General features: G+C 44.6%; 1 protein-coding gene across 2 annotated transcripts; it reads right to left on the bottom strand.

Moving 5' to 3' along the window:
• Nucleotides 1-27,424, bottom strand: LOC147624452 (uncharacterized). 2 transcript variants are annotated; one of them, XM_086819440.1, is made up of 9 exons: nucleotides 27,283-27,424; nucleotides 26,807-26,872; nucleotides 26,564-26,669; nucleotides 17,215-17,257; nucleotides 4,536-4,608; nucleotides 4,207-4,294; nucleotides 4,051-4,107; nucleotides 2,070-2,148; nucleotides 1-1,987 (listed from the first exon to the last, which is right to left on the bottom strand). In XM_086819440.1, the coding sequence occupies exons 1-9, from the start codon at nucleotides 27,351-27,353 to the stop codon at nucleotides 1,974-1,976; spliced, it is 597 nt and encodes a 198-aa protein (XP_086675566.1). In that variant the 5' UTR covers nucleotides 27,354-27,424; the 3' UTR covers nucleotides 1-1,973. The 2 variants fall into 2 exon arrangements, with proteins under 2 accessions (XP_086675566.1, XP_086675567.1); XM_086819441.1 differs by having other exon boundaries at nucleotides 27,178-27,339.
• Between the last annotated feature and the right edge of the window lie 546 nt (nucleotides 27,425-27,970).

The raw sequence follows: 27,970 nt of genomic DNA, 5'->3' as shown, positions 1-27,970 counted from the left end.
TTTCTCTAAAATTATGCTTGTGAAAATAGATTTTTGGACGAATTTCCATTTGATTAAAAATGGGAGCTTTTGAGGCAAACAGTCTGTGGGGTCAAAATTGACTAAAGCAACCTCGTGATGTACCTCACGTGTAGCTACACCCAGCGCACAGAGTTGGTAGAGAAATGACCAAGGGCAACAAGCAAGTAATCGTCGACAGGAGGTGACTGGCGTGCAGCACGAGAAGCCAGCATGCTTGGGGTGCCCCACTGGCACAAGAAGCTGCGCTCTCTCTCTCTCTCTCTCTCTCACACACACACACACACACACACACAAACCAAGTGCACACAGCACAAACAGCAAGTTGGAGAGAGAAAGAGAGAGAGAGAGAGAGAGAGTCAACAAGCTTCTCTCTCTCACACACACACACACAGAAAAACCAGGTGCACACAACACAAGCCCAATATATTTTTTTGGCATAAGCTAAAATCCTTTACAAGATATTACACTTTTTTAAGTGATCATATAAAAAAAAGCCACTTGCGTATGTATACTCTCTTTTTTAACTCCACAAATAAAACAAACCCCTTCTGTTGACCTCTACATATTTTTTAGCTGTTATATCCAAGGTTCTTGTTCATTAGGAGCAATCAAACCTTCCTTGTTGCAAATCAATTTATTAGTTTTAATCAAGATAATCTTATTTTAGCTAGCTTAAGAGTCATAATGGCTTTTTCCTTGTAGAAATATATAGTTCGTGAGTCTGATTTCTCATAGGGATTAAATTAACACTGCTGTACTCCAAAAAATCTATATAAATTTCCTATGGTTTTGGATTTCTCATTTTTCTTGAATAGCACTCACCTTTTGTACGGGCCATGGGAGAAATCTCTAATTAGTTCTGGACTTGAGATTTACCAATAACTTTGTTAACAAACTCAATTATTTCAAAATAAGCACTTGCACATGAAAAAATATATATATATATTGAATTCTCTCAAATGCAAGTGTGTGAAAGAAGCTTCTACACATGAAAAATGGGGATTTGCTGCCTCCAAGTTTTTCTACTAGTAAAAGTTCTAGATGCAATCCTTAAAAACTTTAGCTCAGTACTAGTAGTAGAGGTGTGAAAACAAAAGTTTCCACGCTAGTTAAAGTTTATGTCGAGTTTTTTAGTTGTCATTCAAAACTACAAACCAAAAACAAGCAAAGTTAATGATAGATAAAGGGATTAATGAACGAAATGGTGTTGAATGTAGATAAACATTACATGAATGGCAACATGGGCATGTTGTATAAGACAATCTTTCAACAAAATCACACGTCCACAATTTGTAAGATTTGTTTCCATTATGGGTTTTAGAAGACAGCATGGGTATTTCAGACATCTGAGTATTTGATCCTCATGATAATTAGAAAGGTGCATATAGGCTTTTACTCCCTGAGCTTCTCTTAGAGATTACTTCTCCCTAGTGCACCACATAATCTTATAAAATGCACGTTGCCCCAAAGTCACCATAAGAGTATCTGAAACTCACCTGACCCACACACGTGTTGCGCATAAGCTCGTCGATCTCTAACTCTTCAAGAGCAGCCAGCTTGTGAGCACCTTTGCTGTTGTAGAACTTCAATCTGTTGAAAGGTCTCCGGTCATGCTTAAACTAAGGAATTGAGATGACAAAATTGGATTGGTGTGCAGGTTCAAGACCATGACACAAAAAGCCACCCGCAAGTGGTTTGTCAGGACATCTTTATACTTCAACGAAACTATAACTAGCTACAATGGTTTCCAGGTTTCCTATGATCAAGCTGCACATGTCCATGTATAGAAAAAGAGCAATGTGGCTTGCCCAAGAACCAAAATCCTGCATAACCCCTCTCAAAATTCCAACAGGAATCTCTCCGCAGAAAGGCCGCCCTGTTCTTGACAATCATCATCAAGCAATGGGCCTCTGATTTTCACCATCAAGAACTCTGCTTCCTCCTCTATGGGCTCACATGCGAGGTGCTGCATGCAACAGTTGGGTCAAAGAACATCGTCGTGCCCCATTAATGACTTGATATATACAACACATTGCTTTTGAGCATACCTCCACCTATAGTCGCTTCTGGCAATCTCTCAATGGAATATCTGTGCTGCGTAATGTACATTATCGGAACACCTGGTATCTGCAAATTCACCAAGAACATGATACACTCTCTCCAAAGCCATATACATCCAAAGTAGTGTTACAACATCAGATCCTTGTGGACATGTCCCTTGAGTTATGAAGAAAATCCATTGATTGCAAACCTCATCAAAGTTGGGCTTTCACCCCACTTATCATTCCAAATTTAGAAACATACTTAGCAGGGGACACTTCTCACCCCGGTGGTTATAAAGTCATCCACGGGCAAGGTGGAGGCCAATAGTGTGATTAAGCTACTCTGATTATTAAAGAAGATGTTTCCAATAAACAATTTGATGCCTCAATAAGAAGTTATGCTCAAAAAATACTTTCTAAGCTTGGTATGGATTACTCGAATTTATGCATACCGTAATGATTGTGTACTATTTAGGGGCGCCTTTGCTAATGTCATGCAATTTCCAATTCATGGAGATGATCAGTACACGAAGGATTTGCAATGTGCAAAAGTTTAAAAAATGTATTGAGGCACTTTCGTATGGAAAAACTTTTCATACTCGAGCCAAAAAAGATTTTGCATCTTTTCTAGACATAGATATCAGAGATTAATTGTCAATGTGTGAAAGTCCTTTGAAAATGGCATGTCTACCCTTGAATTTAAGAATCAAGTATGAAATCCATGTATGGAATTTCTTGAAGGTTTGAACCATACTTATTTCATGCTTCCAGACTCATATGCGTATGTCGTATGGTTGCCGTATGAAAAAACTATGCTTGAGGGTAGTACAGAGCTGTAGTCAGGTTGGTGAGTTTCTGCTAGCAAAGCTAATGACCTGGTAAATTGGGTCTACCACAGATTCTTGCACAAAATGAAAAGATGCGTATCTAAACTGCTGACATTGCATGTGAAAGTGATTGTTAACAGGACAATCATGCTCTCTTACCTTCAGTTCTACCTGCCAGTGGTGCCTTGGAAGAAAAGCCATCCGGATAGATTCGTAGGCCCCCATTAGAGCATCCTTGTGGAGGACTTTGATACAGGGAAGAAACCCTTTGCTTTGTGTGCTTGGGCAAAAATTGCAAGTGTAGAGACTACAAACTACCTTCTCTATGCGTATGCGTGCATCTTTGGATGTAAGTTGGCCTCAGATCTTTACACGATGGTGTTAACTGGCCCATGGCAAGGATGTAACAACTTCAGTGTCTTGAGGCAGGGAACTTATGTTGTGGTCCGTGGAGCAGAAGGATGCCAGAGGTGCAGAGAGGGCAAGTCTTGAGACATTTGTGTTGGACATGTGGAGGGTCTATTAAATTGGTGAGTCTGCAGACTCATCAGGGTGTACTTGAACTTGCAGGAGAAACTACACTTCACAAGAGCTGGAGGATAACTCAGAAAGCAGAGATTTGGAGTAGGGATCCAGCCCTGCAAGGTTTTTTTGCTCAGTCATGATGGGAGCAATCCCAGTTGCAGTAAAGCTGGCCAAGAGGCTGGGCACTGGTGGTGGTGTCAGACGCAAGGTGGATACAGAGGAAATGCAGCACATTTTTTGGTCCTTCCCAGGCATAGCTCCTATGAGCCGCACATGACTCAACCCCAAATACTTAAGTGAGACCCTCCTGGCATGTAAAGTCCACTCCTTTTGCCGTACTTTTAGGCATGGTAGTCAAAGCATGGCACTGGCAAAGTCCCAACCCCGTTCTCACATTTTGCTTGTTGAGGAGCCATTGTTGAGACAATTGCATCCTAATGTGCTAGCCAACCCTTTCGGAGTCCATTAACAGCATTGGAAGGCCACAATGGTTAAAATGCCATGTAACATTAAGCTCGGCAAGTTGGGGTTACGATGCCATGTAAAGCTTGGCCTTAATTCAGCATTTGGTTAGCAAAAAACTGCACTAATTCAACTAATAGCAACACTTTGGAACATTTAAAAAACCAATCCACCTTTCGAATGCGCCGTTTCAGATCCCTATCACATGTGGCCACAATATAGCATTTATGCTGCCCAAAAAAAAAAACTGAGTAAGTGAGCTGGAACATTCGTTCAGTTGAAACCCAAAAATCAAATGTGTTTGTGGTAAATGATCAAAGTAAACTTACCTGAGTAACCCTTTCAACAATACAGTCATCTGCATAAGTTCCCTTGTGTGTGCATGGCAGTTGCTCAAACCTTGGATCCTTCGCAATCCTGTGACAAGAATCATTTGCACCACGTAGGATAATAATATATAAACATTTCCATAAATAATACACACACACACATCTATATGTGTGCATGAAAATCAAGATTGAATGCATGTCAAACACACTTTCCTCTCCCTTGAGCTCTCCTAACCATTTTCGATGCAATTTCAAAAGTGGGCTTAGAATGTTCATAGTTCACATTGTGCAAACCCTAAACACACAGTAATCAGAAGTTTTTTTTCAACCTGAGAGCCACACGGTACTTTTGACCCAGCTTCTCTAACTCTGCCATGACACAATCCGTAATGCAAGGAGTACCTGAGGGAGGAAATATAAATCAGGGTGCAACACTCCAAACAAAAGTTTAAATGGCTTATTTACATCTGACTTACTTAACATAAGCACGGTATCACAAAGTACTTGCTAAATAGCAAAAGTAACAATAAGGGCAGGAAGCTTTGAGTTGAGCAAAAAACGGTGGAGCAAACAACTTCAAGTAGAGGTGTTTGGAGAACACCTTGCCTTGACTTCTTCTTTTTGCAGGAAAGTAACCAGAAGGCTTGTGTTGTAATTGGCATTCAAAGTGTGATGGGATGCTTTTTTTTTAGAACACCATTCTATGTTGCAAATGAGAATCCAACTGTGATGGGAGGCTTCTCACAAAAACACAGGCCTTAGTACCAGTGGAATGAGACTCCAAGCACAACAAGTTTATTAACATCGTCCTTACCAACAATCCTACCTCACTGGTCTATTTGACTTTAGTGTCATTTGACAACACCATGTCTCTTTTGTGGGGCAGGTTTGAGCATTGACGAATATGAGCAGGTTTAGGGCATGTTTAGCAGCCCCAACCAAGCACCCAAGCATCAGCCGGGGCTGGGCATGTCAAAGAGCCAAGAGAACAATTTAGGGAGATCTCCCATTCGGGTTCACAACAGGCAGACCAGCTGTGAATGGGGGATGGTTCTCTTCCCCACTGTTCCCAAGTTGGCCAAAGCAATGTCAATTTCATTATCTCCAGCATGGATGCCTGTGCCATACCACAAGCTATGAAAGATTAGATGTGTGTGCCATTTGTGAGCCCTAATTGATAATGGGACAGAGGGCAGACTAGACAGTAAAATAACTGTGCGCCTACAAAGAGTTTCCATGTCTTCAAGGCAATGGCCTATGAACAATGAGCAGACTAGGAGCAATGGTGCAGGACTGAATAGCATTGGAGGGTATGTACTATGGGCACATATACATGCAGGTTTAGGGTATGACTTGGGCATGTTTTGTAGCAGACAGGCAGCTCACCTGCCAAGCATCCACCAAGGCCCAGCTAGGGCCTAAGCGTGTTTACTATGCAAAGGGAAAAAACACCCAATTTAGAGAATATCACCCTACTTGAGGCTGCTGGGCCAACCAGCTTCTCTTTTTTCTGTTTCTTTTTCTTTTTTCCCCTTTTTCCTTTTTTTTTTGGGGTCGGTTGGTGGAGAGAGAGAGAGAGCAATCTCTATGTCTTGCTTTGCTCTGCTTGATTGTCTTATATGCTGATGATTTATTGATCACTGGCTCACATCTTGCCAAGATTGAACAACTCCTGTTAGATTTAGCTCTCACCTTTGAGATGAGTGATTTAGAACTTCTCCACTACTTTCTTGGGATGGAGGTCTATCAGTCTTCTAATGGAATGTTTCTTAGCCAGTATAGATATTTGCAGCATCTTCTTGAGACATTTGGGATGACCGAGAGCCATCTAATTTCTTGACCGGTGGATCCTAACTCCAAGCTTTCCCGTGATGATCCCTTCTTAGCTAATACAAATATTTGCAGCAGTTTCTGGGATGACCTAGTGCCATCTAGTTTCTTGACTGATGGATCCTAATTCCAAGCTCTCCTGTGATGATCCCTCTCCCCTCTTCGAGGAGAGTACACAGTACTAGAGGCTTGTTGGTTCTCTTATTTATTTGACTTACAACAGGCCCAACATTTCTTACAGTGTTAGTGTTCTCAACCAGTTCTCTCCCGCTCCTTGACATTCTCATTGGTAGCTGTCAATCACCAGCCTGGACATTTCCCAGTATGAAAGGAGTCTGGTGGACTCCAGGATGTCTAAATATTTGGAAAGTACAAGCTTTGGGAATGGGGGATTATCCTAGAATACAAAGGGACCACACTCCTAAAATTTAGGAGAGTTGCTAATTTTGGCCCGCCTCCGATGGAAATTCTGTTCGCGTCATTATATCTGGAATTGAGCAGATACCAAGAGTTGGCAAAGTGCCTATGACAGAATGTCTACTAGTTGGGATATTTTTAGAGATAAAGTTTATGGAAGGACCCATCTCTTAGATTGGGACATGTGACAAGAAAGTGGACCAAAGTGAGACAAGTGGCCTGACACTTGTTAGAAAGTGGATCAAAGTGAGACAAGTGGCCTCACACTTGTCACTTCAGCTATTGTGTGGCTCTCCACTTGTCATTGTAGCCTTCTCTTGCCATTTTAGCTCATGGGAGGCCTAAATCTATAAATTGGAGCCCTCTCTCTTCATTAATAGAGGCTCTCTTGCTGCACACTAGCCTCTACCGCCGTTACAGGCTGCCCTAATGATGGCTACTCTCTTTCTCTCTCACTTGAAGGCTGCCCATGAAGAATACCGGCTGTTGGGGACTGTTTTGGAGGCTTCCATCGCGAAGAAATACTGAAGGCAAGGGCATTTAATCACTCATGCTGATTTCTAGCCATTGTACTTGTTGTACCAACCCTTGTACCGGCTATACCAGCTTTTGTACTTGCTGTACCACCCATTGTACCAGCTGTACCAGCTTCTGTACTTGCTATACCAACCATTGTACCTATTGTACTAGTCACTGTACATGCTATACTAGCATTTGTACTTGCTGTACCAGCCACCGTACCGACTGTACCAGCCACTGTACCTGCTGTATGACAGAATGTCTACCAATTGAGATATTTTTAGAGATAAAGTTTATGGAAGGACCCATCTCTTAGATTGGGACATGTGGCAAGAAAGAGGACCAAAGTGAGACAAGTGGCCTCACACTTGTCACTCAAGCTATTGTGTGGCTCTCCACTTGTCATTGTAGCCTTCTCTTGCCATTTTAGCTCATGGGAGGCCTAAATCTATAAATTGGAGCCCTCTCTCTTCATTAATAGAGGCTCTCTTGCTGCACACTAGCCTCTACCACCGTATTACAGGCTGCCCTAATGATGGCTACTCTCTTTCTCTCTCACTTGAAGGCTGCCCATGAAGAATACCGGCTGTTGGGGACTGTTTTGGAGGCTTCCATCGCGAAGAAATACTGAAGGCAAGGGCATTTAATCATTTATTATGATTTCTAGCCATTGTACTTGTTGTACCAACCCTTGTACCGGCTATACCAGCTTTTGTACTTGCTGTACCACCCATTGTACCTGCTGTACTAGTCACTGTACATGCTATACCAACATTTGTACTTGCTGTACCTACTATACCAGCCATTGTACCTGCTATACCAACCACTGTACCGGCTGTACCAACCATTGTACCTACTGTACCGGCTGAATGGAGAGTTGTACTTGCTGTACCAACTCTATTGCATGAAGACCCGTGGTTTTTGGGGAAGAATCAATACCCACACGGAGGTATATGGATTATATTGTTGGTTCAGCATTTCTACAGCCTGTGTTCCGGCTTGGTTGCCTCGTGTTGGGCTGTGTTATGGCATTTGTATATGGATAATCCGGCACCTCCCGTGGGGAGAGTAAAGCCCTCAAAGCTTGTACATGATATTATTCTCCTTGGATAATAAAATACTCCAAGGGGGGGGTCGGCCCATTCCGGCCTCTATGCGGTGTCACACGTGCAAGCTTCATTTTCAGCATTTGTGGATGTTTTGTCCAGCTTTATGTTTTATGCAAAGTGATGATGGATATGTGTTAAGGCTGTGGCCATGTTTAAATGTTTTAATATGCATTGATGGTATCAACAAGTGTGTCAAAGGCCCTAGTCCCCCGGGCACTCACCGCCGCGAGTTACATTGGTATTAGAGCATAGGCTTTCTTGGAAGCGGAGGCTTCCTTCTATCAATAAGGAAGAGAAAAGATCTCAAGTGGGGACCACACTTACCATCATTGCTATTAAGCATGGCCAGCCACTTCATAGCCTATGAAGCAAGAGCATGAGCAATAGACAGCTTGGTGAATTCACAAAATTTATCTTGGAAGTATGGAGTTGGCTTTATGTGCACACATTTAGCACTCTTTCCATATGGATATTGTGGATTATATTATCAAGCTTACAGGCAAGCTATACAGAGATATATCTCAGGATATCTTAAGGATATGGTGACGAGATATTTCTTTTGGCTTCATGACCAACCTGGCAAAGAAAAGCTAAGTATACTTTGAGTTTGCAAAGTTGGTGCTTTGGCTATTTACTATGAAGTATTTTTGAGGTTCACTAACCCTTGTATAGCCATGCAAGGAGAAAGGTGGTGTTGTTTGCCTTGAGATGGTTTCAGGGAAACATTGTTTATGGCTCTCTCTATTGGGATGGATTATATCTATGGAGATTTCTTTCTTGGACGAGATTTATATAGATATTGGGCTTCACAAGCAATTTCTATGGACGAATCTGTCCGAGTTTATAGAAAAAAAATCTTTGGATATCTCATGGATATGATGCTTTTATGGATAAAGTCCACCTCTACTCTAAGGTGTGTGGTTAGCACGGAGTATGTGGTAAGAGGTATGGTATACAGGTCTATGGATTCCTGGACTTCTTTTCTAGGGATTTGGATCCATCCTCGGGTTTATGGATTATGTTTATGACTCCCTTTTACTGGGATGGATTATTCTTTATGGCTCCCTTTATTTGGGATGCATTGGACTTATGGAACTCATGGTTCACACACCTTGTGTAGTGTTCTCTTGTCCTACGTGCTCTCGTGAAGATTGTTTATACCATGTGCGGGTGGAACAATAGAGAGCAGATGGAAGGGAACATGGGCACTTCAGAGGGTAGTGTCGACACAACATGCCGTGTGTAGTGTTCTCTTGTCCTACGTGCTCTCTTGAAGATTGTTTCTAGCATATCTGGGTGGAACAATAGAGCGCAGATGGAAGGGAACATGGGCACTTGAGAGGGTAGTGTGAGTTGGTGGCCGAAATGCCTACAAACTATTGGTGGCCGAAATGCCTATAAACTATGTGTAGCAGAAATGCTTATGGAACACCAAGTTATCTATGCCTGCGAGTGATTGTTTTATCTTGTTACTTGAGCCCACCTCTCATACAAGGTGTGTGGTCAGAGTACCAACACGGAGTGCAAGTGGTAAAGTGGACATGACACCTGGTTTGCACGGGACTTATGTCTATGCCAAGGGTCATGTGGACCGATGTCTTGTTGGCAGGAGACTTATTTTGTCTCACCCATTTACTTGGGACATGATTATGATATCTAGACTTATGGGATTGTATTGTCTCGCCCATTTATTTGGGACATGGATTTATTTATTTTTTTTAAAGCCATATTAGAATCACTATCTCCCCATACAGAGGCCAAGAGGTTCATTGTTCATCTCACCACGCATGTGGATTCATGTTGGGATTGTGAGGGCAATTCAAAGAACACTCCACCATACACGTGGATTCGTGTTGCGATTGTGGAGTGAGTGTTTCATTGTTTCCACACCATGCTTGTTGATCAGAGTTGGGATTGTATGGGAGAACATGGGAACTGTTGGGATTGGGAGAAAGGATTGCCAGAACTATGGAGAACCAACTTTTCTGTCATCATGGTTTGTGCTCTTGAATGGCACCAGTTTGTGTGCATAGCACATGTTTCTGTGCGAGGTACTAGTTTCTTGTGCATGGCACTTATTTAAGTGTCTTAGCACCTGGTTGGTGATTTTCATTGGCATATGATTATCTCATTGATATTGGTGATTGAGACACAATTGGCTCTTGTGCCTGTGTCTAGCATATCTTCCATGGAATTCTCGCCCATTTATTTTGGGACATGATTTTCATATTGGTATTATGGAGACTTATTTAGTCTCTCACCCATTTCTTTGAGACATGGATTCTTCAATTATATTGGATTTTTGAGACTGTCTCGTCTCGCCCACTTGATGGGACATGATTATATCTTGAATATATGGCTTGAAGCTTAAAGTTGCGGACAACTTTTAAGAAGTTGGGGAGGATGTCACCAGCCTGGACATTTCCCAGTATGAAAGGAGTCTGGTGGACTCCAGGATGTCTAAATATTTGAAAAGTACAAGCTTTGGGAATGGGGGATTATCCTAGAATACAAAGGGACCACACTCCTAAAATTTAGGAGAGTTGCTAATTTTGGCCCGACTCCGATGGAAATTCTGTTTGCGTCATTATATCTGGAATTGAGCACATACCAAGAGTTGGCAAAGTGCCTATGACAGAATGTCTACCAGTTGGGATATTTTTAGAGATAAAGTTTATGGAAGGACCCATCTCTTAGATTGGGACATGTGACAAGAAAGTGGACCAAAGTGAGACAAGTGGCCTGACACTTGTTAGAAAGTGGATCAAAGTGAGACAAGTGGCCTCACACTTGTCACTTCAGCTATTGTGTGGCTCTCCACTTGTCATTGTAGCCTTCTCTTGCCATTTTAGCTCATGGGAGGCCTAAATCTATAAATTGGAGCCCTCTCTCTTCATTAATAGAGGCTCTCTTGCTACACACTAGCCTCTACCACCGTTACAGGCTGCCCTAATGATGGCTACTCTCTTTCTCTCTCACTTGAAGGCTGCCCATGAAGAATACCGGCTGTTGGGGACTGTTTTGGAGGGTTCCATCGCGAAGAAATACTGAAGGCAAGGGCATTTAATCATTTATTATGATTTCTAGCCATTGTACTTGTTGTACCAACCCTTGTACCGGCTATACCAGCTTCTGTACTTGCTGTACCACCCATTGTACCAACTGTACTAGCTTCTGTACTTACTGTACCAACCATTGTACCTATTGTACTAGTCACTGTACATACTATACCAGCATTTATACTTGCTGTACCAACCACCGTACCGGCTGTACCAACCACTGTACCTGCTGTACCACCCACTGTACCAGCTATACCGGCTGAATGGAGAGTTGTACTTGCTATACCAACTCTATTGCATGAAGACCCGTGGTTTTTGGGGAAGAATCAGTACCCACACGGAGGTATATGGATTATATTGTTGGTTCAACATTTCTACAGCCTGTGTTCCGGCTTGGTTGCCTCGTGTTGGGCTGTGTTATGGCATTTGTATATGGATAATCCGGCACCTCCCGTGGGGAGAGTAAGGCCCTCAAAGCTTGTACATGATATTATTCTCCTTGGGTAATAAAAATCCGGCACCTCCCGTGGGGAGAGTAAGGCCCTCAAAGCTTGTACATGATATTATTCTCCTTGGGTAATAAAATACTCCAAGGGGGGGGGGGGTCGGCCCATTCCGGCCTCTATGCGGTGTCACACGTGCAAGCTCCATTTTCAGCATTTGTGGATGTTTTGTCCAGCTTTATATTTTATGCAAAGTGATGATGGATATGTGTTAAGGCTGTGGCCATGTTTAAATGTTTTAATATGCATTGATGGTATCAACAAGTGTGTCAAAGGCCCTAGTCCCCCCGGCACTCACCACCACGAGTTACAGCAGCCGCTCTGAGGGTTCTCCAATACTTATCCAGTACCTTGGACTATGGTCTCTCTTTCAAAGGAGGCACTAAGCTTGTTGGATACTCATGCTGATTGGGCAAGTGATCAAGATACTCCACGATCCACTTTTGGTTATTGCTTCACTCTTGGTTCCGGTATTATTTCGTGGAGATCCAAGAAGCAGAATACAGTTTCATTATCTTCTACTACTGAGGCTGAGTACCGTGCTTATCTTAATACCTAACTATGAGTTGTTATGGTTGTTCCAAATGTTGAGCAATCTTGATGTACTCTCGGATTCTCTGATCCGTATTCTTACGGACAGCCAGAGTGCCTTGACGTTGGCTCAAACTTCATCCTTCCATGGCAGGACCAAACATATTGAGGTCAACTTTCACTTCGTTCATGAGCTGATTGCCGACGGCATCATTACACTAGAGTATTGTGTCCTTCTCAGGACAACGTTGCTGATCTCTTCACCAAACCTCTTCCTCGAGATACTATTGATCAGCTCCTTACCCGTATGGGAGTCGGACCATGCTGGAGCTGAGAAGAGGTGTTGGACATGTCATCTCCAGCTCTTTTTTACTTCATTTTATGCCACTTTTTATCCAGATATTTATCTTTTCCCATATTTCTTAGGCTATTTTTTGCATTTTTATCAATCATGGACATTTGTCCTCCAATGCTACTAACCGACTGCTCTACATGACATGTATATAAGCATAGCCATTGTGCCTTCATAATTCATTCAATACATTCAATACTTTTCAGTTCTTGGCTCAAGTGTTGGATTTCTCTTTGCTGTCTACTCTCTCGTGTGATCTCTATTTGCTTCCGCTTCATATTCACATATTCTCACAACAATGAGCATCCTTGCTTCACTCCGATGGTACTGGAGATCACCTCTAATAATCCTCCTGAGCATCTCACCCACCCAATGACCGACTCATATAATGTAATGATCCCCCACTCATGTTTGATGGTACACCCAAATCCTAGAGTCTTTGCAGCAGTCTGGCTCAAGGCACCTTATCAAAGGCTTTGTGGAAATCCACAAAGCAACGGTAAATCCATCGGTGTCATGCTCTTGCCTCCGCTATAATGGCTCGGAGGGTGAAGATGTGATCCAAAATGGAGAATGACCTACGGAAGCCTACCTACCTTGATGCTCTGTGCCCATGTTTCTCTGCTAGTGTGCTAAGCTCCATCTCAAGTAGGGTCCCATGGGATCTTCGGCTTTATGGATGGTGGGCTGTCTAGGTGGGTGTGTCCAAGTGGGTGGGAAGCCTTCCGAAAGAGCCCAGTTGAACATATGGGCCAAGAGGGGTGCCAAAGTCTCCCCCGCATGGGAGATGTGCTCTACCAAGAGAGCCCTTGTGGTCCTGTGATCTACCATTTTTGAGTCCCTGCATGGCTCGAGCTACCATGGTGGGTGTGAAAAAGGTGGATATGATGGGATGTGGATGTGATGGTGGTGGGATGGGGGGCTGATCTCGTACTTCGTAAAGGGATCGTGCATATGTGTGCCATATGGATGGAGATGTGATGGGTGTGGGTGGGTGTTCCTCCCGGACTTTCTTCCAGCCCTCGTACCTTTCAGAGATTGGTATAAGTCCTTGTATTGGCCCTTAAAATGTGTTTGTTTCTTACATTTGGTTGTGTCTTGGTTAATCCTTTGAGCATATCGCTCTCGGACTTGGCCAGTTTTGCAAGCTCGCGTAGGAGACGCTCACGAGTTGTGGGGCATTCCTCATCATACCAATCGTTCTGGGGCATGGTGACGGTAGGGGGTCTAGAGGTGGATCGGTTAGCGGATGGAAATGCAGCTATGGCAGAGCTGTGTAAGATTGTGGTGAGCTAAGAGGTGAGGTTGGCTAGTGGGAGATTGGGATCTATGTTAGATGTCAATAGAGATAGTCGGAGAAAGTCGAGTCCCCATCATGGTGGAAGTGAATCTGAGTGTAGTGGGAGATGGGTGGTGGTGGTGAGGATGGTCGGGAGAAACTCAGGCTGAAGAAGAGATGCATGGCCGGCTCCAAGGGGGCGAGTGGGAGTGGTGAAGGTATGTATGGATGTGGCTAAAGCCGGAGATCCCATCAAGTAATCCACTGTACTCGAGCCTTTTCCATGTGGGAAGCATGTGAGAGCTTCGAAAGAAGGCCAACGGGACATCCCGTTGAAGATGGCTAAGCCATGTGTGGTCCCCACCACGAGGAACTCTCTCTCTCATGTTGTAATGTCCATGATGCCTGTTGAATGCCAATCTCCTCCCAGTCTATCCCTTGCATGGTCGACTCTTCTTGCTCGTATACAGATGCCTCCTCGCTCTGAGTCCTAACATTGGAAGTCCCCAAAAAGGAGAACTTCGCCCAAGCATGAGAACTCAATGATGTCTACACTCCCTCCTCCAGAATAGCATATGAGGACTTCCTAAGTGGGAAGTAACATACTGCAATGTGTATACATCTCTCCACTGTGACCTGTGACCTCACCCACATAAAGTGTGCATCTGTGTCCTTGCAGACTATGGTGATCATGGACTGTAGGTGTCTCCTGAATAGTACCGCAACTCCGCCAGACCCGTGTACCCCACCGCATGTGCGTTGATGGGCCGGGGGAGACCTACCTCTATAGCTCGTCCGAACACACTCTATAAACTAGCACCACAACGCCAGCACAACACAGATCCAGGGCACCAATCCACTCAGCCGATACCTTTGTCCTTCCGCTGTGACATAGAAAAGCTCTCAAAACCTCTCAAACCGATTCAGCTGACTCCTCCAACTATCCTCCCAAGTTAGTCTTGACCTCCAATAGCTCTAATCTTCACTTAAAACCCCTCAGCTAACCAAAAACACTCCTAGCTGACACCTAGACCACAATCCAACCCACAACCTATCAGACCGACTTCCGACTATACTCAGATTATCAAACCAGACTCCACAAACTTCAAACAAGTCCAAATCTACACTTCAACAACATCAGCTCACTAAACCAAACACACAGCTGGCCCTGTCAAACCCTGTTGACTCCAACTTAAAGCTTTCTGACATAGACCTGACTTAGCAATACTCAGATCTTTACTCACACATGATTTCTCTTACCAATCTCAAGTAGCACAACATAAACCAGAGCATAAACAACTCATCAATCAAAACTATAGGAAACTTTCCGCATATGGATGATAAAAGAGCTTGTCTCAACAACCCGGAGACATGGGGATTAAATAGAAAAGAGAGAACACCATGAAACCAGGACGCTCCACACGATTATCCCAAACAAAAACCCTTTCAAATTTGTATCTTCAACTCCACAAAAACTAGTAACAACAAAAAGAACTGCAACTACACCCTGCAGGCTTCCACCATCAAATACAGCAAAGAATTGTTGAGCAGAGCTTTGGACTAGTCCAAGTTCTAACAAAGTTGCAACACCCAAAGGTCCTAGGGCACCACAACTTCCTACAAGACCCTCTATCTCATGCACCCTCTGCTTCAAACAGACCCAAACCTCCTCAAGCAATTCCTGCGTTGCCTTCTTCCCAAACAAAACAAACAACCCAGCAAGCTTCCACAGAGCTCTCTCTCAACCAATTCACCCCCTCATTCTCTCACACTTCTCTCTCAACTATGCTCTCCCCAATGCAACTCTTTTCCACCGTGCTTCCCCGCAACTTTTCACTTCCTTGTCGGCTATTCTCCATTCCCTACACATGCAGCAGTTCTCCCTCCACTTAGCTGGCATGACATCAATTAGTTCTATTTAGAAGGTCGCCATGCAAAGACCACTTATTTCCTAAGGTTCTAACCATGCTCGACGATTTTTTCAGTTTCTCGGGTTGGGGTGGACACATCTGTTGGGCTCAAAGGTTTGGGCACAAAAAAACGTATCAGCGTGTCTCCTTTGGGTGGGCGGATCCCCACTTATACCCAAAAATGCATGGTGGCCCTCTCTCCGGGCTCTGGTAGGTCTCTGTGAAGAAGATAATGTCCCTCTCTCTAAAAACTTCCCCAAGTCCTCCAATGTCCAACCATAAAGTCCCATTGCAGTTCCAAACTACCAGCTATAGTTGTGTATGGTCCCACAAACCCCGCGCTCCTCTATTTGGGATGCGCTCTGTGATGATGACTTGCCCGTCCCTGCATACTACCCACTTCCCCACCTTGTGGACCTCGTGCACCTTGGGCATGTTCACTCATCTATGTTCTACCTGGGTTTGGGTAAGACCATCCCCTAGGTACATCTTCTCCCCTCAGAGAGCTGTCCGTGTGTCCATGAAGACCTCTCGGCTAGCAAGGTCCAAGAATTTCAAGATGAGAGGGCTCTCCTGTGAGGTGTCCCGTCCCACATGCCATGTGTCCACATAAGGGGTCCCTTCCACTTTGAGTTTCTTGCATAGCGCTAGAGCATCAGCCTTAGGAGAGAGAGAGAGAGAGAGAGAGAGAGAGAGAGAGAAGAAAAGAAGGAAAGAGAAAGAGGGGCATTGGAACCTAGTACGTCAGATGTGGGGGAAAATATCTTTCTAACAAGCTAAACCAACTTGGTTCTTGGATAAACTCAAAGATAATGTGACTTGCAGGTTGTGTATGTCATCAAAGTTTGTCTACCTATGTAATCGTTGTGGCATTGCCAGAGGAATGAGGCCAATATGTCTTCCATGATCATCAAGAAGAGAATTTATGGTTGATGATAACATCCAGTTTGAGTTCACATCCCTTAGAACATGTCCAACTCACGTTTAATTTTAGTCAAAGGTGTTCAATCCCAATAGAACTTGATATTTGGAAAACAAAGTGACCTTGAAGTTCCATTCACATGTAGTCAATCTCTGCTTATTTATAAATGCTAACAGGATTTATGATAATTCGTTGGGTCCAAACCAAGCACTTACCGTCGAGCAATCTATATGAATCATCCATGTTCCTTTCATGGAGCTTCTCCCTAAGAAGACTCTAGCTTCAAGTTTGAAAAAGCAAAAAAAAAACAACAAACAAGCAAAGTATCTGAGGGCCTGCGACAAAAAGAGAGTGATTTTTTTCCTGAAACGAAGCCTCAACTATTTATAAGCGCATCACCAAATCCAATGTCATTAACAAAAGCATGGCTTATAAGCCAATCAAATCCAATTTTTTTCTTGAAAAGAAACCTCAACTATTTGTAGTTTATAAGTGTATCACCAAATCCAATGTCGTTAACAAAAGCATGGCTTATCCACAAGCACGCAAACACTCCATAGGGAAAAAAAAATCTCACATTTTGCATACAAGCAATCCATCATCGCTTTCTCCAAGTCCAACTGCAAGGAAACAACATTGTTAGCAAGCCCCCCCCCCCCTCTCTCTCTCTCTCTCTCTCTCTCTCAACAGAGTGCACCCTCAGCTCCCAATGTGCAAGGAGTCTTATTACAAAACAACTGCATCTCCTCAAACTTCATCCAGAACTGGACTAGTACCAATTCTAAGAGTGTCATTTGATATTTGCATAGATTATTTCTACCTCTTAAAATTTTTAGTAAGAGCACTTGGCTCCTTTTTATACCAGTTTTTCTTGACTGACTGTAATCATTTGGTCTCATAGGCTCTTTGGGTCTTTTGCACATGTCTCTCTCTCTCTCTCTCTCTCTCTCTCTCTCTCTCTCTCTCTCGCCAGCCCCCTCTGCGCCCCCTTCCCGCCAGCCCCTCGCCCCCCTCTGCACCAGACCCCTCTGCCCCCCCCTCCCGCCAGCAACCCCCTCTGCGCCAGCCCCCCTCTGCGCCCCCTCCCACCAGCCCCTCGCCCCCTCTGCGCCAGCCCCCTCTGCCCCCCCTCTGCGCCAGCCCTCCCTCCCGCCAGCCCCCCTGCCCCCTCCCACCTGCGCATCCCCTCCCACCCCTCTCTCTCTCTCTCTCTCTCTCTCTCTCTCTCTCTCTCTCTCTCTCGTACCTTACTTTTCCTCATAGTTGTTTCAGTTTCAGTTAGTTGTTTGGTTGTTTTTAGCTTTTCTTACACAGACATTGTATCAGATCCACCAATTGTTGTAACCTTTTTGGTCTCATAGGTCATTTTGGCCTTCTGAAGATGTTAATATATCATTTCATTTCATCTCTCTCTCTCTCTCTCTCCCGTCGCCTCTCTCTCTTTCTCTCCCCGTCACCTGCGCATCCCCTCCCCGTCGCTTCGTTTTGGTCGCCACCTGTGCTGCTGCTGCCGCCATGTGAAGCCGCAGCCCAATCCAGGTTATGTTCGCTACCCTTTCCCCACTACCTTTTCCCCAACCACCCTCCCTCGCTTGCTCAGGCCTCCAAGGCAGCAACATAAGTGTTAGGGTTCTATCTCTCTGAGGTACATCGACATGGCACCCACAGACATGGCACACATATGCAGAGGGCCGATAACACGCCCCACAGCAGCCACCTATACCTCAGCCACAGGAGCCTCGACCTACCACAGCTAGCTTCTTTACCCACTCGATGGTAAAGGAAGCTATCCGCCGCCTACAGCATGGACGGGCCACCGACCGTATGGGCCTACAGGGTGAGCATCTCATATATGCAGTAGATTCTTTGGCTCCTTTTCTTGCACACATGTTTAACAGGGCACTAGCAGAGGGTTTTTGCCTGCGGAGTGGACGATGCACACCATTGTGCCGATCCACAAAACAGGGGACGATCCGAGCAACTACAGGATGGTTATGGTTGGCCACGTGTTGGCCAAACTCTATGGTGTAGTGTTGGAGCAAGAGCTTAGCTTATATGCTGAGCAAGCAGGTTTACACTCATCAGGGCAAGCAGGCTTCAGGAGAGCTTTCTCTACCACTGACCATGTATTCACTTTGAGATGTATGATTGATCAGGCCAGAGTGAGGAAGAGAAAGCTCTATTGCTGCTTTGTGGATTTCCGCAAGGCATTTGACACAGTACCACGAGAGAGGCTCTTTCAATGCCTGCAGTCTCTTGGCATACCAGCGGATATGACATGGGGCATCTATGCATTATATGAGCAGGGTTTTGGGTGAGTCAGATGCCCAGGAGGTATGTCTGAGACTATTGCTAGCACCATTGGTGTGAAGCAAGGATGCCCACTTTCCCCCACGCTATTTGGGTTATACATTGATGAGGTGGCTGACTTCATTACACGGGGAGGCAGAGATGGAGTTGATCTAGCAGGTACCTCAGTACATATTATGCTTTATGCTGATGATATTGTATTAGTGTCTGAGTCTCCAGGAGGTCTACAGCAGCATCTACATGCACTCGATGATTTCTGCACACAGAGGGGCCTTACTATGAACCTTGGGAAAACCACGGTTATGGTCTTTCATACATCGAGACAGGGCAGGAGTCAGCTGACATTCACTCTCGCAGGACGCCAGGTGGAGGTGGTGACATCATACATGTACCTAGGGGTTACCTTCTCTGCAACAACAGCCACGCGCTTCACCATGGGTTCAACAGCCAGAGCTAGATTGACACGGGGATATGCATCATTGGCTATGCTAGAGAGACGTGCCACCAGGCGCATTTTCAGGAGCCCCGGACGAAGGGGTGGCTATTTGACACATTAGTCACACCGGCACTGATGTATGGAGCAACAGTATGGGCACCAGGCCTTGCTACCCATTGGTGGACACAGATAGAGAGACCACAAGCCCTCATGATGGCACGCATGATACATAGCAAACCGTCAGTACCTCATGACATTATCCAAGCAGAGTTTGCTGCGCCTCCTATGATGGTAGAGGCCATATTCCAGACTATATGCCTGCTAGACAAATTCAGAGAGATGCCCAAGGACAGATTGTCATACAGAGCTTTTGAGGCATCTAGACAGCTGGCTGAGGCAGGAGACACAAGATCATGGTATGCACAGGTCACACATTGGTTCTCACAGCATGGCCTAGACATGGATCATCTACCACCATTCCAGTATGACAGGGATGCACCACATATTCGTCTCTCTCATAGTGAGAGGAACAGAGTATTGAGACAGGATCTATGGCAGCTCTATACACGAGAGACATGGATATCGCCTACACAGCCTCTTCCACCGAAGAGGCTGTACTACAGAGATCACTTCATGAGTATCACTGATGATGGATTTATAGAGAGGCCTAGATACATGGAGGGCTTTTTACCACACGGCTCCCGAGTAGCTATTGGTCAGCTTAGAGTCTCATCACATCGATTGGAGATCGAGACTGGCAGAGCAGCACGGATCCCCCGAGAGGAGAGGGTATGCAGATTGTGCAGAGAGGAGGTGGAGAGTGAGGAGCATTATGTATGCAGATGCAGAGCATATACAGCCATCAGAGAGAGAGATCCCATTTTATTCAGAGAGCCACATTCCCTACGCCAGCGCTTTGAGGCAGCAGACCAGCGCATACTGGGGAGATTCATTCTAGACATACAGCGTCACAGAGAGACATCATTACAGGCTCAGACAGCTCCAGAGGGGGGACGACAGACACAGATTACTACATTTTTTCAGAGATCCGCCCCACTCCCAGCCCCTACACAGCAGGGAATTACTCTCCAGAGAGCAGAGACACTCAGAGCCCGCAGGAGACAGAGGACACCTGGCTTTCGGACACCACGCCTATACCAAAGAGAGATGACAGAGATTAGAGCTCAGTTTCGCAGAGAGGGTGCGGAGCGACTGGCTCGCTTCAGAGCAGACCCAGGCATGTTCTTCAGGGAGCGAGCTGTGGACACCCCCTTCATTGATGTATACCATTTTATACCCCCAGTATGGTACAGGATGGAGCTAGCTAGGTTGCATATCATGATTGTATACTCCATGCATATAGCTTTGCATTCTCCTAGTAGTAGAGCTCCATCCCCTCCCCCACTCATTGTACTTATTGCACACCCAGATTCAGCTTTTTAGTTCAGTACTTTTTCATTTTGTTGGAATGACAGAGGATACCCCACACAGGTACACCGATTTGTCTCGTAGGCCGAGTTCGGTCTTTTGGAAGACGTTAATAAAATCTCTCTCTCTCTCTCTCTCTCTCTCTCTCTCTCTCTCTCTCTCTCTCTCTCTCTCTCTCTAAACTGAAAGAATGTGCACAAGCGGAAGCAAATAAACATGAGAGAGAGAAAGATTGCAAGCAAGAACAAGAGCTTTATTAGCTTGTGGTTACAGAGTACAAGAGCTAGCAAATAGGGCAGTGTAAGACGATTTAATGAATAAAAGAGAGCAACTCTTATATACTTGTGCATGAACCAGGTCGGCTGTAGAAACAGGCCGACAGGACATCCACGACAGCATAATAAGATGCAATATTTTAACACTCCCTTTGCATCTTGAAGTGTGCAAAAAAGTTAGAAGAAAACTGATGACGAAGGTGCGACCATGGACACCTCAGCATGGCCAGTACTGAGTACACCTAAGAAAATGCACATGTTAGCTTGTTGTCTTCAGAAAACATAATGCCACTGTAAAGAGCAAAAGAAAATCTGCTTGGCTCCAAACTCAAAGTAGAACTGTGAACACATCACATCTAATAACCTCGAACACATGAACATGGAACACATGCTGTCCATAGTCTCTGCTGACCAATAGTTCTAGAACTCATCCGAACCATGAAGGAAACTTGGTTGATCCTGGAACTCATCCGGACCATCAAGTGAACTTGCCTGTCTTTATACTTGGAACTCCGACATACGGGTCCCACGCTCCAGATTTAATATAAGAGCTTTTGAAAGCCCCCTCTCCCGCCCACAAGCCGTTTCTGGAAGACAGCACGCGGGGGGATGCCCTTAGGATCAAAGCAGGGCACCAATCATGTTCTCTCCAGTCTGTAAGGCCTTGGGAGAGCTGGGGTTATCACTAGACAAGTCTGTGTCAGTGTCTTGTGACTTGTCTTTGCCCTTCTTTGAAGACTTGCCCTTGTCCTTGGCTTTGCCTTTGTCCTTTGACTGACAATCCTTTGACAGGTGGCCTTTCTTCCCACACTTGTAAAACTGACTCCGAACTTTCTTATGCACCGTCGCGAGTGCCTGATCAAGTCCAATAGACGATGAAACTTTCAATTTCCCCTGTGAAACTAGGATGGATTCCTCTTCCAAGAGGAGAATACACTAATCATCAAACTTGAGGGAACGTATTGTGATCTGAACCCGCAAAGCTCGGGAAACCATGTCATAATCTGCAGGAAGCCTGATGAGGAGGAGAGCAGCTAACTGAGAAGAGGTCAGGGCAGTACCCATTGCCACTAATTGGTCATGGATTACCTTAACCTTCATCACAAACGACTGCATGGAAGTCCCTGCTGTAAACTCCAGAGAAAAGAGCTGACCCAATAGGTTGACAGACCGCATTGTAGAGTCCCGTGCATATAGATTTGTCAACTTTCTCCAAACAAAAGCAGCACAATCCAATGTTTGCACGGCGGCGGAGACCTCGGGTGAGATGGCTCGTACAAGTGCAGAGTGAGCTTTTGATTCTTGATTCTCCCAAGCTGAAAGTTCTGCGAGAAAGGCATCCTCCTGGTCCTGAGTCCACTTCCTAGAGCTGGTAGGGCGTTCGGGCTTTCGTTCGTGGCCCTGAACAATCTCCCAGAGTCCCTTGTGTGTGAACCAAACCTTCATCTGTAGCTTCCAGTGATCATAGTTTGAACCATTGAGCTTGTCCTCCTTGTTCGTGCAGGGGGGACCCATGTCTGCCTCAAAGAAGCTATGTCTCAAACAACCTCTGTAGCTAAGCAATCCACGTGCTCTCTCAAGCACCTTCCCACAGGATCCAACTAGGGACTAGTAGCCCCCTCTGAAGATGTAGGCTGGACAGCAGCAAAAGAAACCCAAAACACACCACCGAGAACCTCCTACCGGAAGGGGGAGGGGATCTTGGAGGGAGAAGAGCTGATGTGCCACTTGTCTGATGCACTTACTGAATTTGCAGCTAGAACTCCTCCACTTGCCTCTGAAGAAGAAAACACAGCCTGGGGGCTGGCTGACAGCAGTAGGAGGACTTGTAGGTCAAAAAACGCAGCTAAGGAAGAAAACGCAGCCAATGTTTGAAGGATCTACAGCCTGGAGAATCTAGGGAAGCAAAAAACGGAGAGGAGCAGATTGTGCAACAGCCAAAGCCTAAGCGTATGATACCATGAAAGAATGTGCACAAGCGGAAGCAAATAAACATGAGAGAGAGAAAGATTGCAAGCAAGAACAAGAGCTTTATTAGCTTGAGGTTACAGAGTACAAGAGCCAGCAAATAGGACAGTGTAAGATGATTTAATGAATAAAAGAGAGCAACTCTTATATACTTTTGCATGAACCACGTCGGCTGTAGAAACAGGCCAACAAGACCTCCACAACAGCATAATAACATGCAATATTTTAACATAAACCTCTCTCTCTCTCTACCCTAAGATTGGTGCTAGCTGCGGAGGGATCATCGGATAATCATCTGCTATCTAGATGTATACACACATTGGTGTTATCTCAATTTTTTCATTTCCATGGCTCAGTATATCCATAGTACCAACGTATTACTTATGGTCTCATAGATCATTGGGGTCTTCTATAGACGTTCATATTACGCTCTCTCTCACCTGCACCTCTTTTGTGTAAGTTAGCTACCGGCCAAAACCAGAAGCGTGAAGCTGAACAGACTAGCCGGTACCTTACTCGCCACAAGAAACGAGCACATTGTCGTAAACAACACAAGGACTTATACCAGCTCTTCCTGAGTGGGAATTCTAATGAGGTTTGGCATAGGGTCCGGGAACGCCGCTTACCCACCCCCATCACAAACCCACACATCTAACACTCAAATGCACACGCATTATACCACATACCCCAATCCCCCCTCCCACATCCACCTCACATGTCCCACCACATCCACCTTCTTCACGGGAGACAGTGGTGAAGGCTATACACAAGCTTCAGAACGGCCGATCACAAGATCATGAGGGGCTTATGGCGGAGCACCTGATGCATGCAACACCCGGGCACCCCTCCTAGCCCATATGTTATAATAAGGCCCTCTCAGAGGGCTTTCCCCCCACCCGGTTCATCACACATTATTGCGCCTATCCATAAGGCAGGAGACCCCATGGATCCTAATAATGCACAACCATTATGATCGGACATATCTCGGCAAATCTCTATGGATCTATCTAAGACATGTACAAGCATTTATGCAACCTTTTTGTACCATATTAAAATACAGAAAACCCTGACACCAATCTCTCTCTTCTTCTCTCTCCTCTGTCTTCTTAATCATGTTTATTCAGTATCTTGTTCTTAATCAGGCTTAGGGCTATGGATCAGTACAGCAAGGCTTCTGTGCATGCAACATTGGTATCAGAGCATTTAGGCTCAGCCCACTAAGCAATGTCCCAAGGAAGTTGCACAATTCCAACAGGAATGCAGCAGGGTAGCAAATGGAGTGGATTGCTCAACAGGCAAAGCCAAAGGAGGCATTCCCTAAGGGTATGTACGCATAACCAATACATTATTAAGCTCTCAGATCAGTCCAGACTCCAAAGGCCTAGCAATAGGCGTGATCAATTGCGCCAAGTGACTCAACACTGTGTTAAGGGTAAGGGAAAGCAAGCATGGGGACAGCAGTTGAACAGGTGCTCAATTCTTCAGCAAGACTTGGAAGTGGAGATCAGGAGTGAAGGTGTTCAGACAAAAAGATCAGTCAAAGTCACTTAAGTAAAAGTAAAAGTCAATAGCAGTTTAAAGTTAGTCGCAATCCAAGGAGAAAGGATGACAGAGTGTCCACCCCGTCATCAAGTTTAGTAAAAGGGAATGGTTAATCATCTGTAGGAACTGTCTTAATCCCTGACTAATCATCAGTTAAGTTAATCATCAATGTAGCAGCATTATCTACACCGTCTACAGCATTTTCATCAGTAGCATCACATCACGCAAGTGCCCAGCACTTCCAAATAGTCTCCCCACTTGATTCTTCATAGAAAACACCAGCAGCAGGTACAAGCCTTGTTCTTCTTCACCTCCAAGCTTCGATAATACCCTTCTCTTGTGGTTTCATGCCAGAAAGGGAAACAAATCAGGTTTAGCAGCAGTTTGGCAACAATAGAGAGCTCCCACGCATAGCAAATGTGTAGAGAAATGGCTGGAATTCCTGGTTGTACAGCTCTAATGCTGCCACATAGCTTAGGGCTGCCTACGAAGGACTGAAAACAGGTTGTACAGCAGTAGCTATGCCAGGAGGGGGCTGAAAACAGGTCGCCTAGCTGAGAGCAGGGCCAGGAGAGGGCTGAAGTGGGGCACCCAGCTCAAGCGTGAGAAAAATGGAATGAGGATTGCTTCTCTTAGTTGGTAAGTGCTCTTTTGTAGACTTGGATGGCTTTACATGCTAGTGGATGAGATAACATGCAAAAAGGTGAGGTTGCATGAGCTTGTATTGCTTGTATGGTTGCATGGGCTTCCATGAACTTGCATGGTTGCATGGGCTTGCATGTAACATGCATGCAGGTAGGTAGTGACTAGTCTTGTATGTGACATGCATGCATGAAGATAGCTTTGCATGTTATATGCATGCATGTAAATAACTTTGCATGTGACATGCATGCATGTAGGTAGCTTTGCATGTTGCATGCATGCATGTAGATAACTTTGCATGTAGCATGGTGGGCTTGCATGTGACATGCATGCATGTAGGTAGGCATGCACATGCATGAGCAAAGAGTGGACAGCCCTGAAAGTAGAGAGTGGACAGCCCCTCCTCCTCTAATCTCCACAAGTTCTTCTGATGGTTCATATGCTTTATACAAGAGGGTGACCAGCTCCATGAAAGGCCCCGCACTTCAACAAAGGTGCCTGGCCTCATCTTAATGAGTGTGAATACCCAGCCTCATTATTAATGAATGTGACACCTTTGGTTATAATTCTTCATTGGCCACACACTACAAGTGAACAAAAGAGAATTTGTGCAACATAGTGGCCCACGGGTGCAATCCAAGCATCCCCGGATCCATGGGCCCCACATGCGATGAAATCCAGGCATAGAAAATAGTACACACAAATTAAAATAAACCATGCACACAATGTATGCATCTTCATACATATTTTGGAAGAAAGCCCATCTATTCACATGTACTTGAAATCTTTACAGACTATGGCATTTGGCTCCCCAAGATCTATCAAATGTCCATAGCCGCTTTTACACGCATCTTTGTGGCCAGGGTCTCCAAGATGCAACTCGCACTCACTCACGTGGCCATGTTCACATGCCCCTTCATGGCCATGGTCTCCAAGATGCAACTCATGTAAATGCATGTGAAAAGATTAGTGATATAATCCTAAATAATTAGGAGGCAGTTACACCCCCCGGCTTCTACACAGTTGTCCTCAACCGACCAGCTCTACTTGTTGGTGGACAAAATATGGCTAATTACCCACTTGGGTCCCAAGCTTTGCTAAACCAAATTGGCAACTACCAAGTGTCCCAACCCATGCCAATGAGCCAACCAATCCTACATGTCCTTCAAAAAAAAAACCCTCACTACATTATGGCACACCCAGTCTAGACCTACTATCATTACCGCTTCAACCTCTACCACCACTGGATTGTGCATTCATGTGAGAATGCATGCATATACAGGATGTTTAGTGAAACTATGAAATAGAACATGCAATCATCTGACCTTGTTTTGAATAGAAAAATTGATGAAATTGGTATCCACAAGCACTTGATAAGGAGGGCCTAATGCAGTATTGTACTTGAAAAACAAAGCCGACGATACGTTCGGTCTGCAAAAAACACAAATAATACGAATTATATCATATATGTTACCTACGCAAATGTAGCATAATTGCATAATAGGCATAATATGATGTGCTTCTTCAAAAACTAAACGAATACTTAAAACAGGCACATAAAATCTTACATGTTTCTAGGAAGCTTCTCCTTCTCTGGGTCCTCCTTGCCAACATTCAGAACATCTCGCTTATGCCTAGAAGGAGGAGGAACGAAAGCATTTAGAATGTCTTATATTATGAAAATATATGTATATGCACAGCTTTAAAAGCTATTCTAAAAATGAAAATATTTGCTCAATAAAGAAAAAAAGAAAAGAATAATCCTGTGAAAGTAGGGCATGTACATCAAACACTCTGCTTTTTCACATGTAAATGTAATGGCTATGTTCTTTCCAAAAGGGACTGTGCTTTGTCAAATGTGATGACAAGCACAAACTTAACGCTAGGATTGCCTGTTACTGTGATTAGACAAATCTGAAGCTAGAATTTAATTACCCACATGATCAAAGAAAATTCCAAATTTTGTTGATAACTAGGGTTTTCAGATGCAGATTGCTAGGATCTGTAAAGGAGATCAAAAATGCTGACATAATTGGAAGCTTACTGACGCAGAGATGCTGGTGTGAGCATGCGCTTCATCTGCGCAAACTTCCTGGTCTTCTTGGATTTACCCATTCTTGTGCGTTTTGTCCGTGAGTGCTAAAACGACCATACATAAGGTTATGAAGTGGCACAAGTCTCCTCTTAAAATTATAATCAGATTTAGATAAAGTACTTCCAGAGTTGAAAATGGAGCAGAACAATTAATTAACAATTAATTAACAATTAATTGTTATAGAGCATATACCAAATAATAATATACTTCGTGCCAGTGATTTTAGGGTCGAAGCTATCACACCTAGGCGGGTCATCAATGTTTGTAGCACTAGTTGAGCTCGATATCTCAACACTTCCCCTCGGTGATAATGTATCTCAATGTGCTTCACCCTAGCATGATAGATTGGATTATAAGCCAATTGTATGCTACTGATGTTATCACAATACATGACAACGGCCCTATCCATGAGCTCACCCATATCACCAAGCAGCTTTTGAAACCAAGCTACCTCTGTTGGAATTAGGGTTGCAGGAATGCACACACAACTTCAAGAAGATGAGGAAGCTTGAGCACAACACAGTAGTGTATTATGAGTGCCAAAAATGAAAGATAACAAGCCCTAGAAGATAATGGGCGTATATACAATGCACGGGGGAAAAAACCTCCTAGTGAGGGAAAAAGTGCCCCGGCGGTC

The sequence above is a fragment of the Cibotium barometz genome, chromosome 25 (assembly GCF_041138505.1).
Source record: "Cibotium barometz isolate CiBa-2024 chromosome 25, ASM4113850v1, whole genome shotgun sequence".
NCBI classification, from domain to species: domain Eukaryota; kingdom Viridiplantae; phylum Streptophyta; class Polypodiopsida; order Cyatheales; family Cibotiaceae; genus Cibotium; species Cibotium barometz.
The sequence above is the reverse complement of the archived record's forward strand: the minus strand, read 5'-3'. Positions and strand labels throughout refer to the sequence as shown.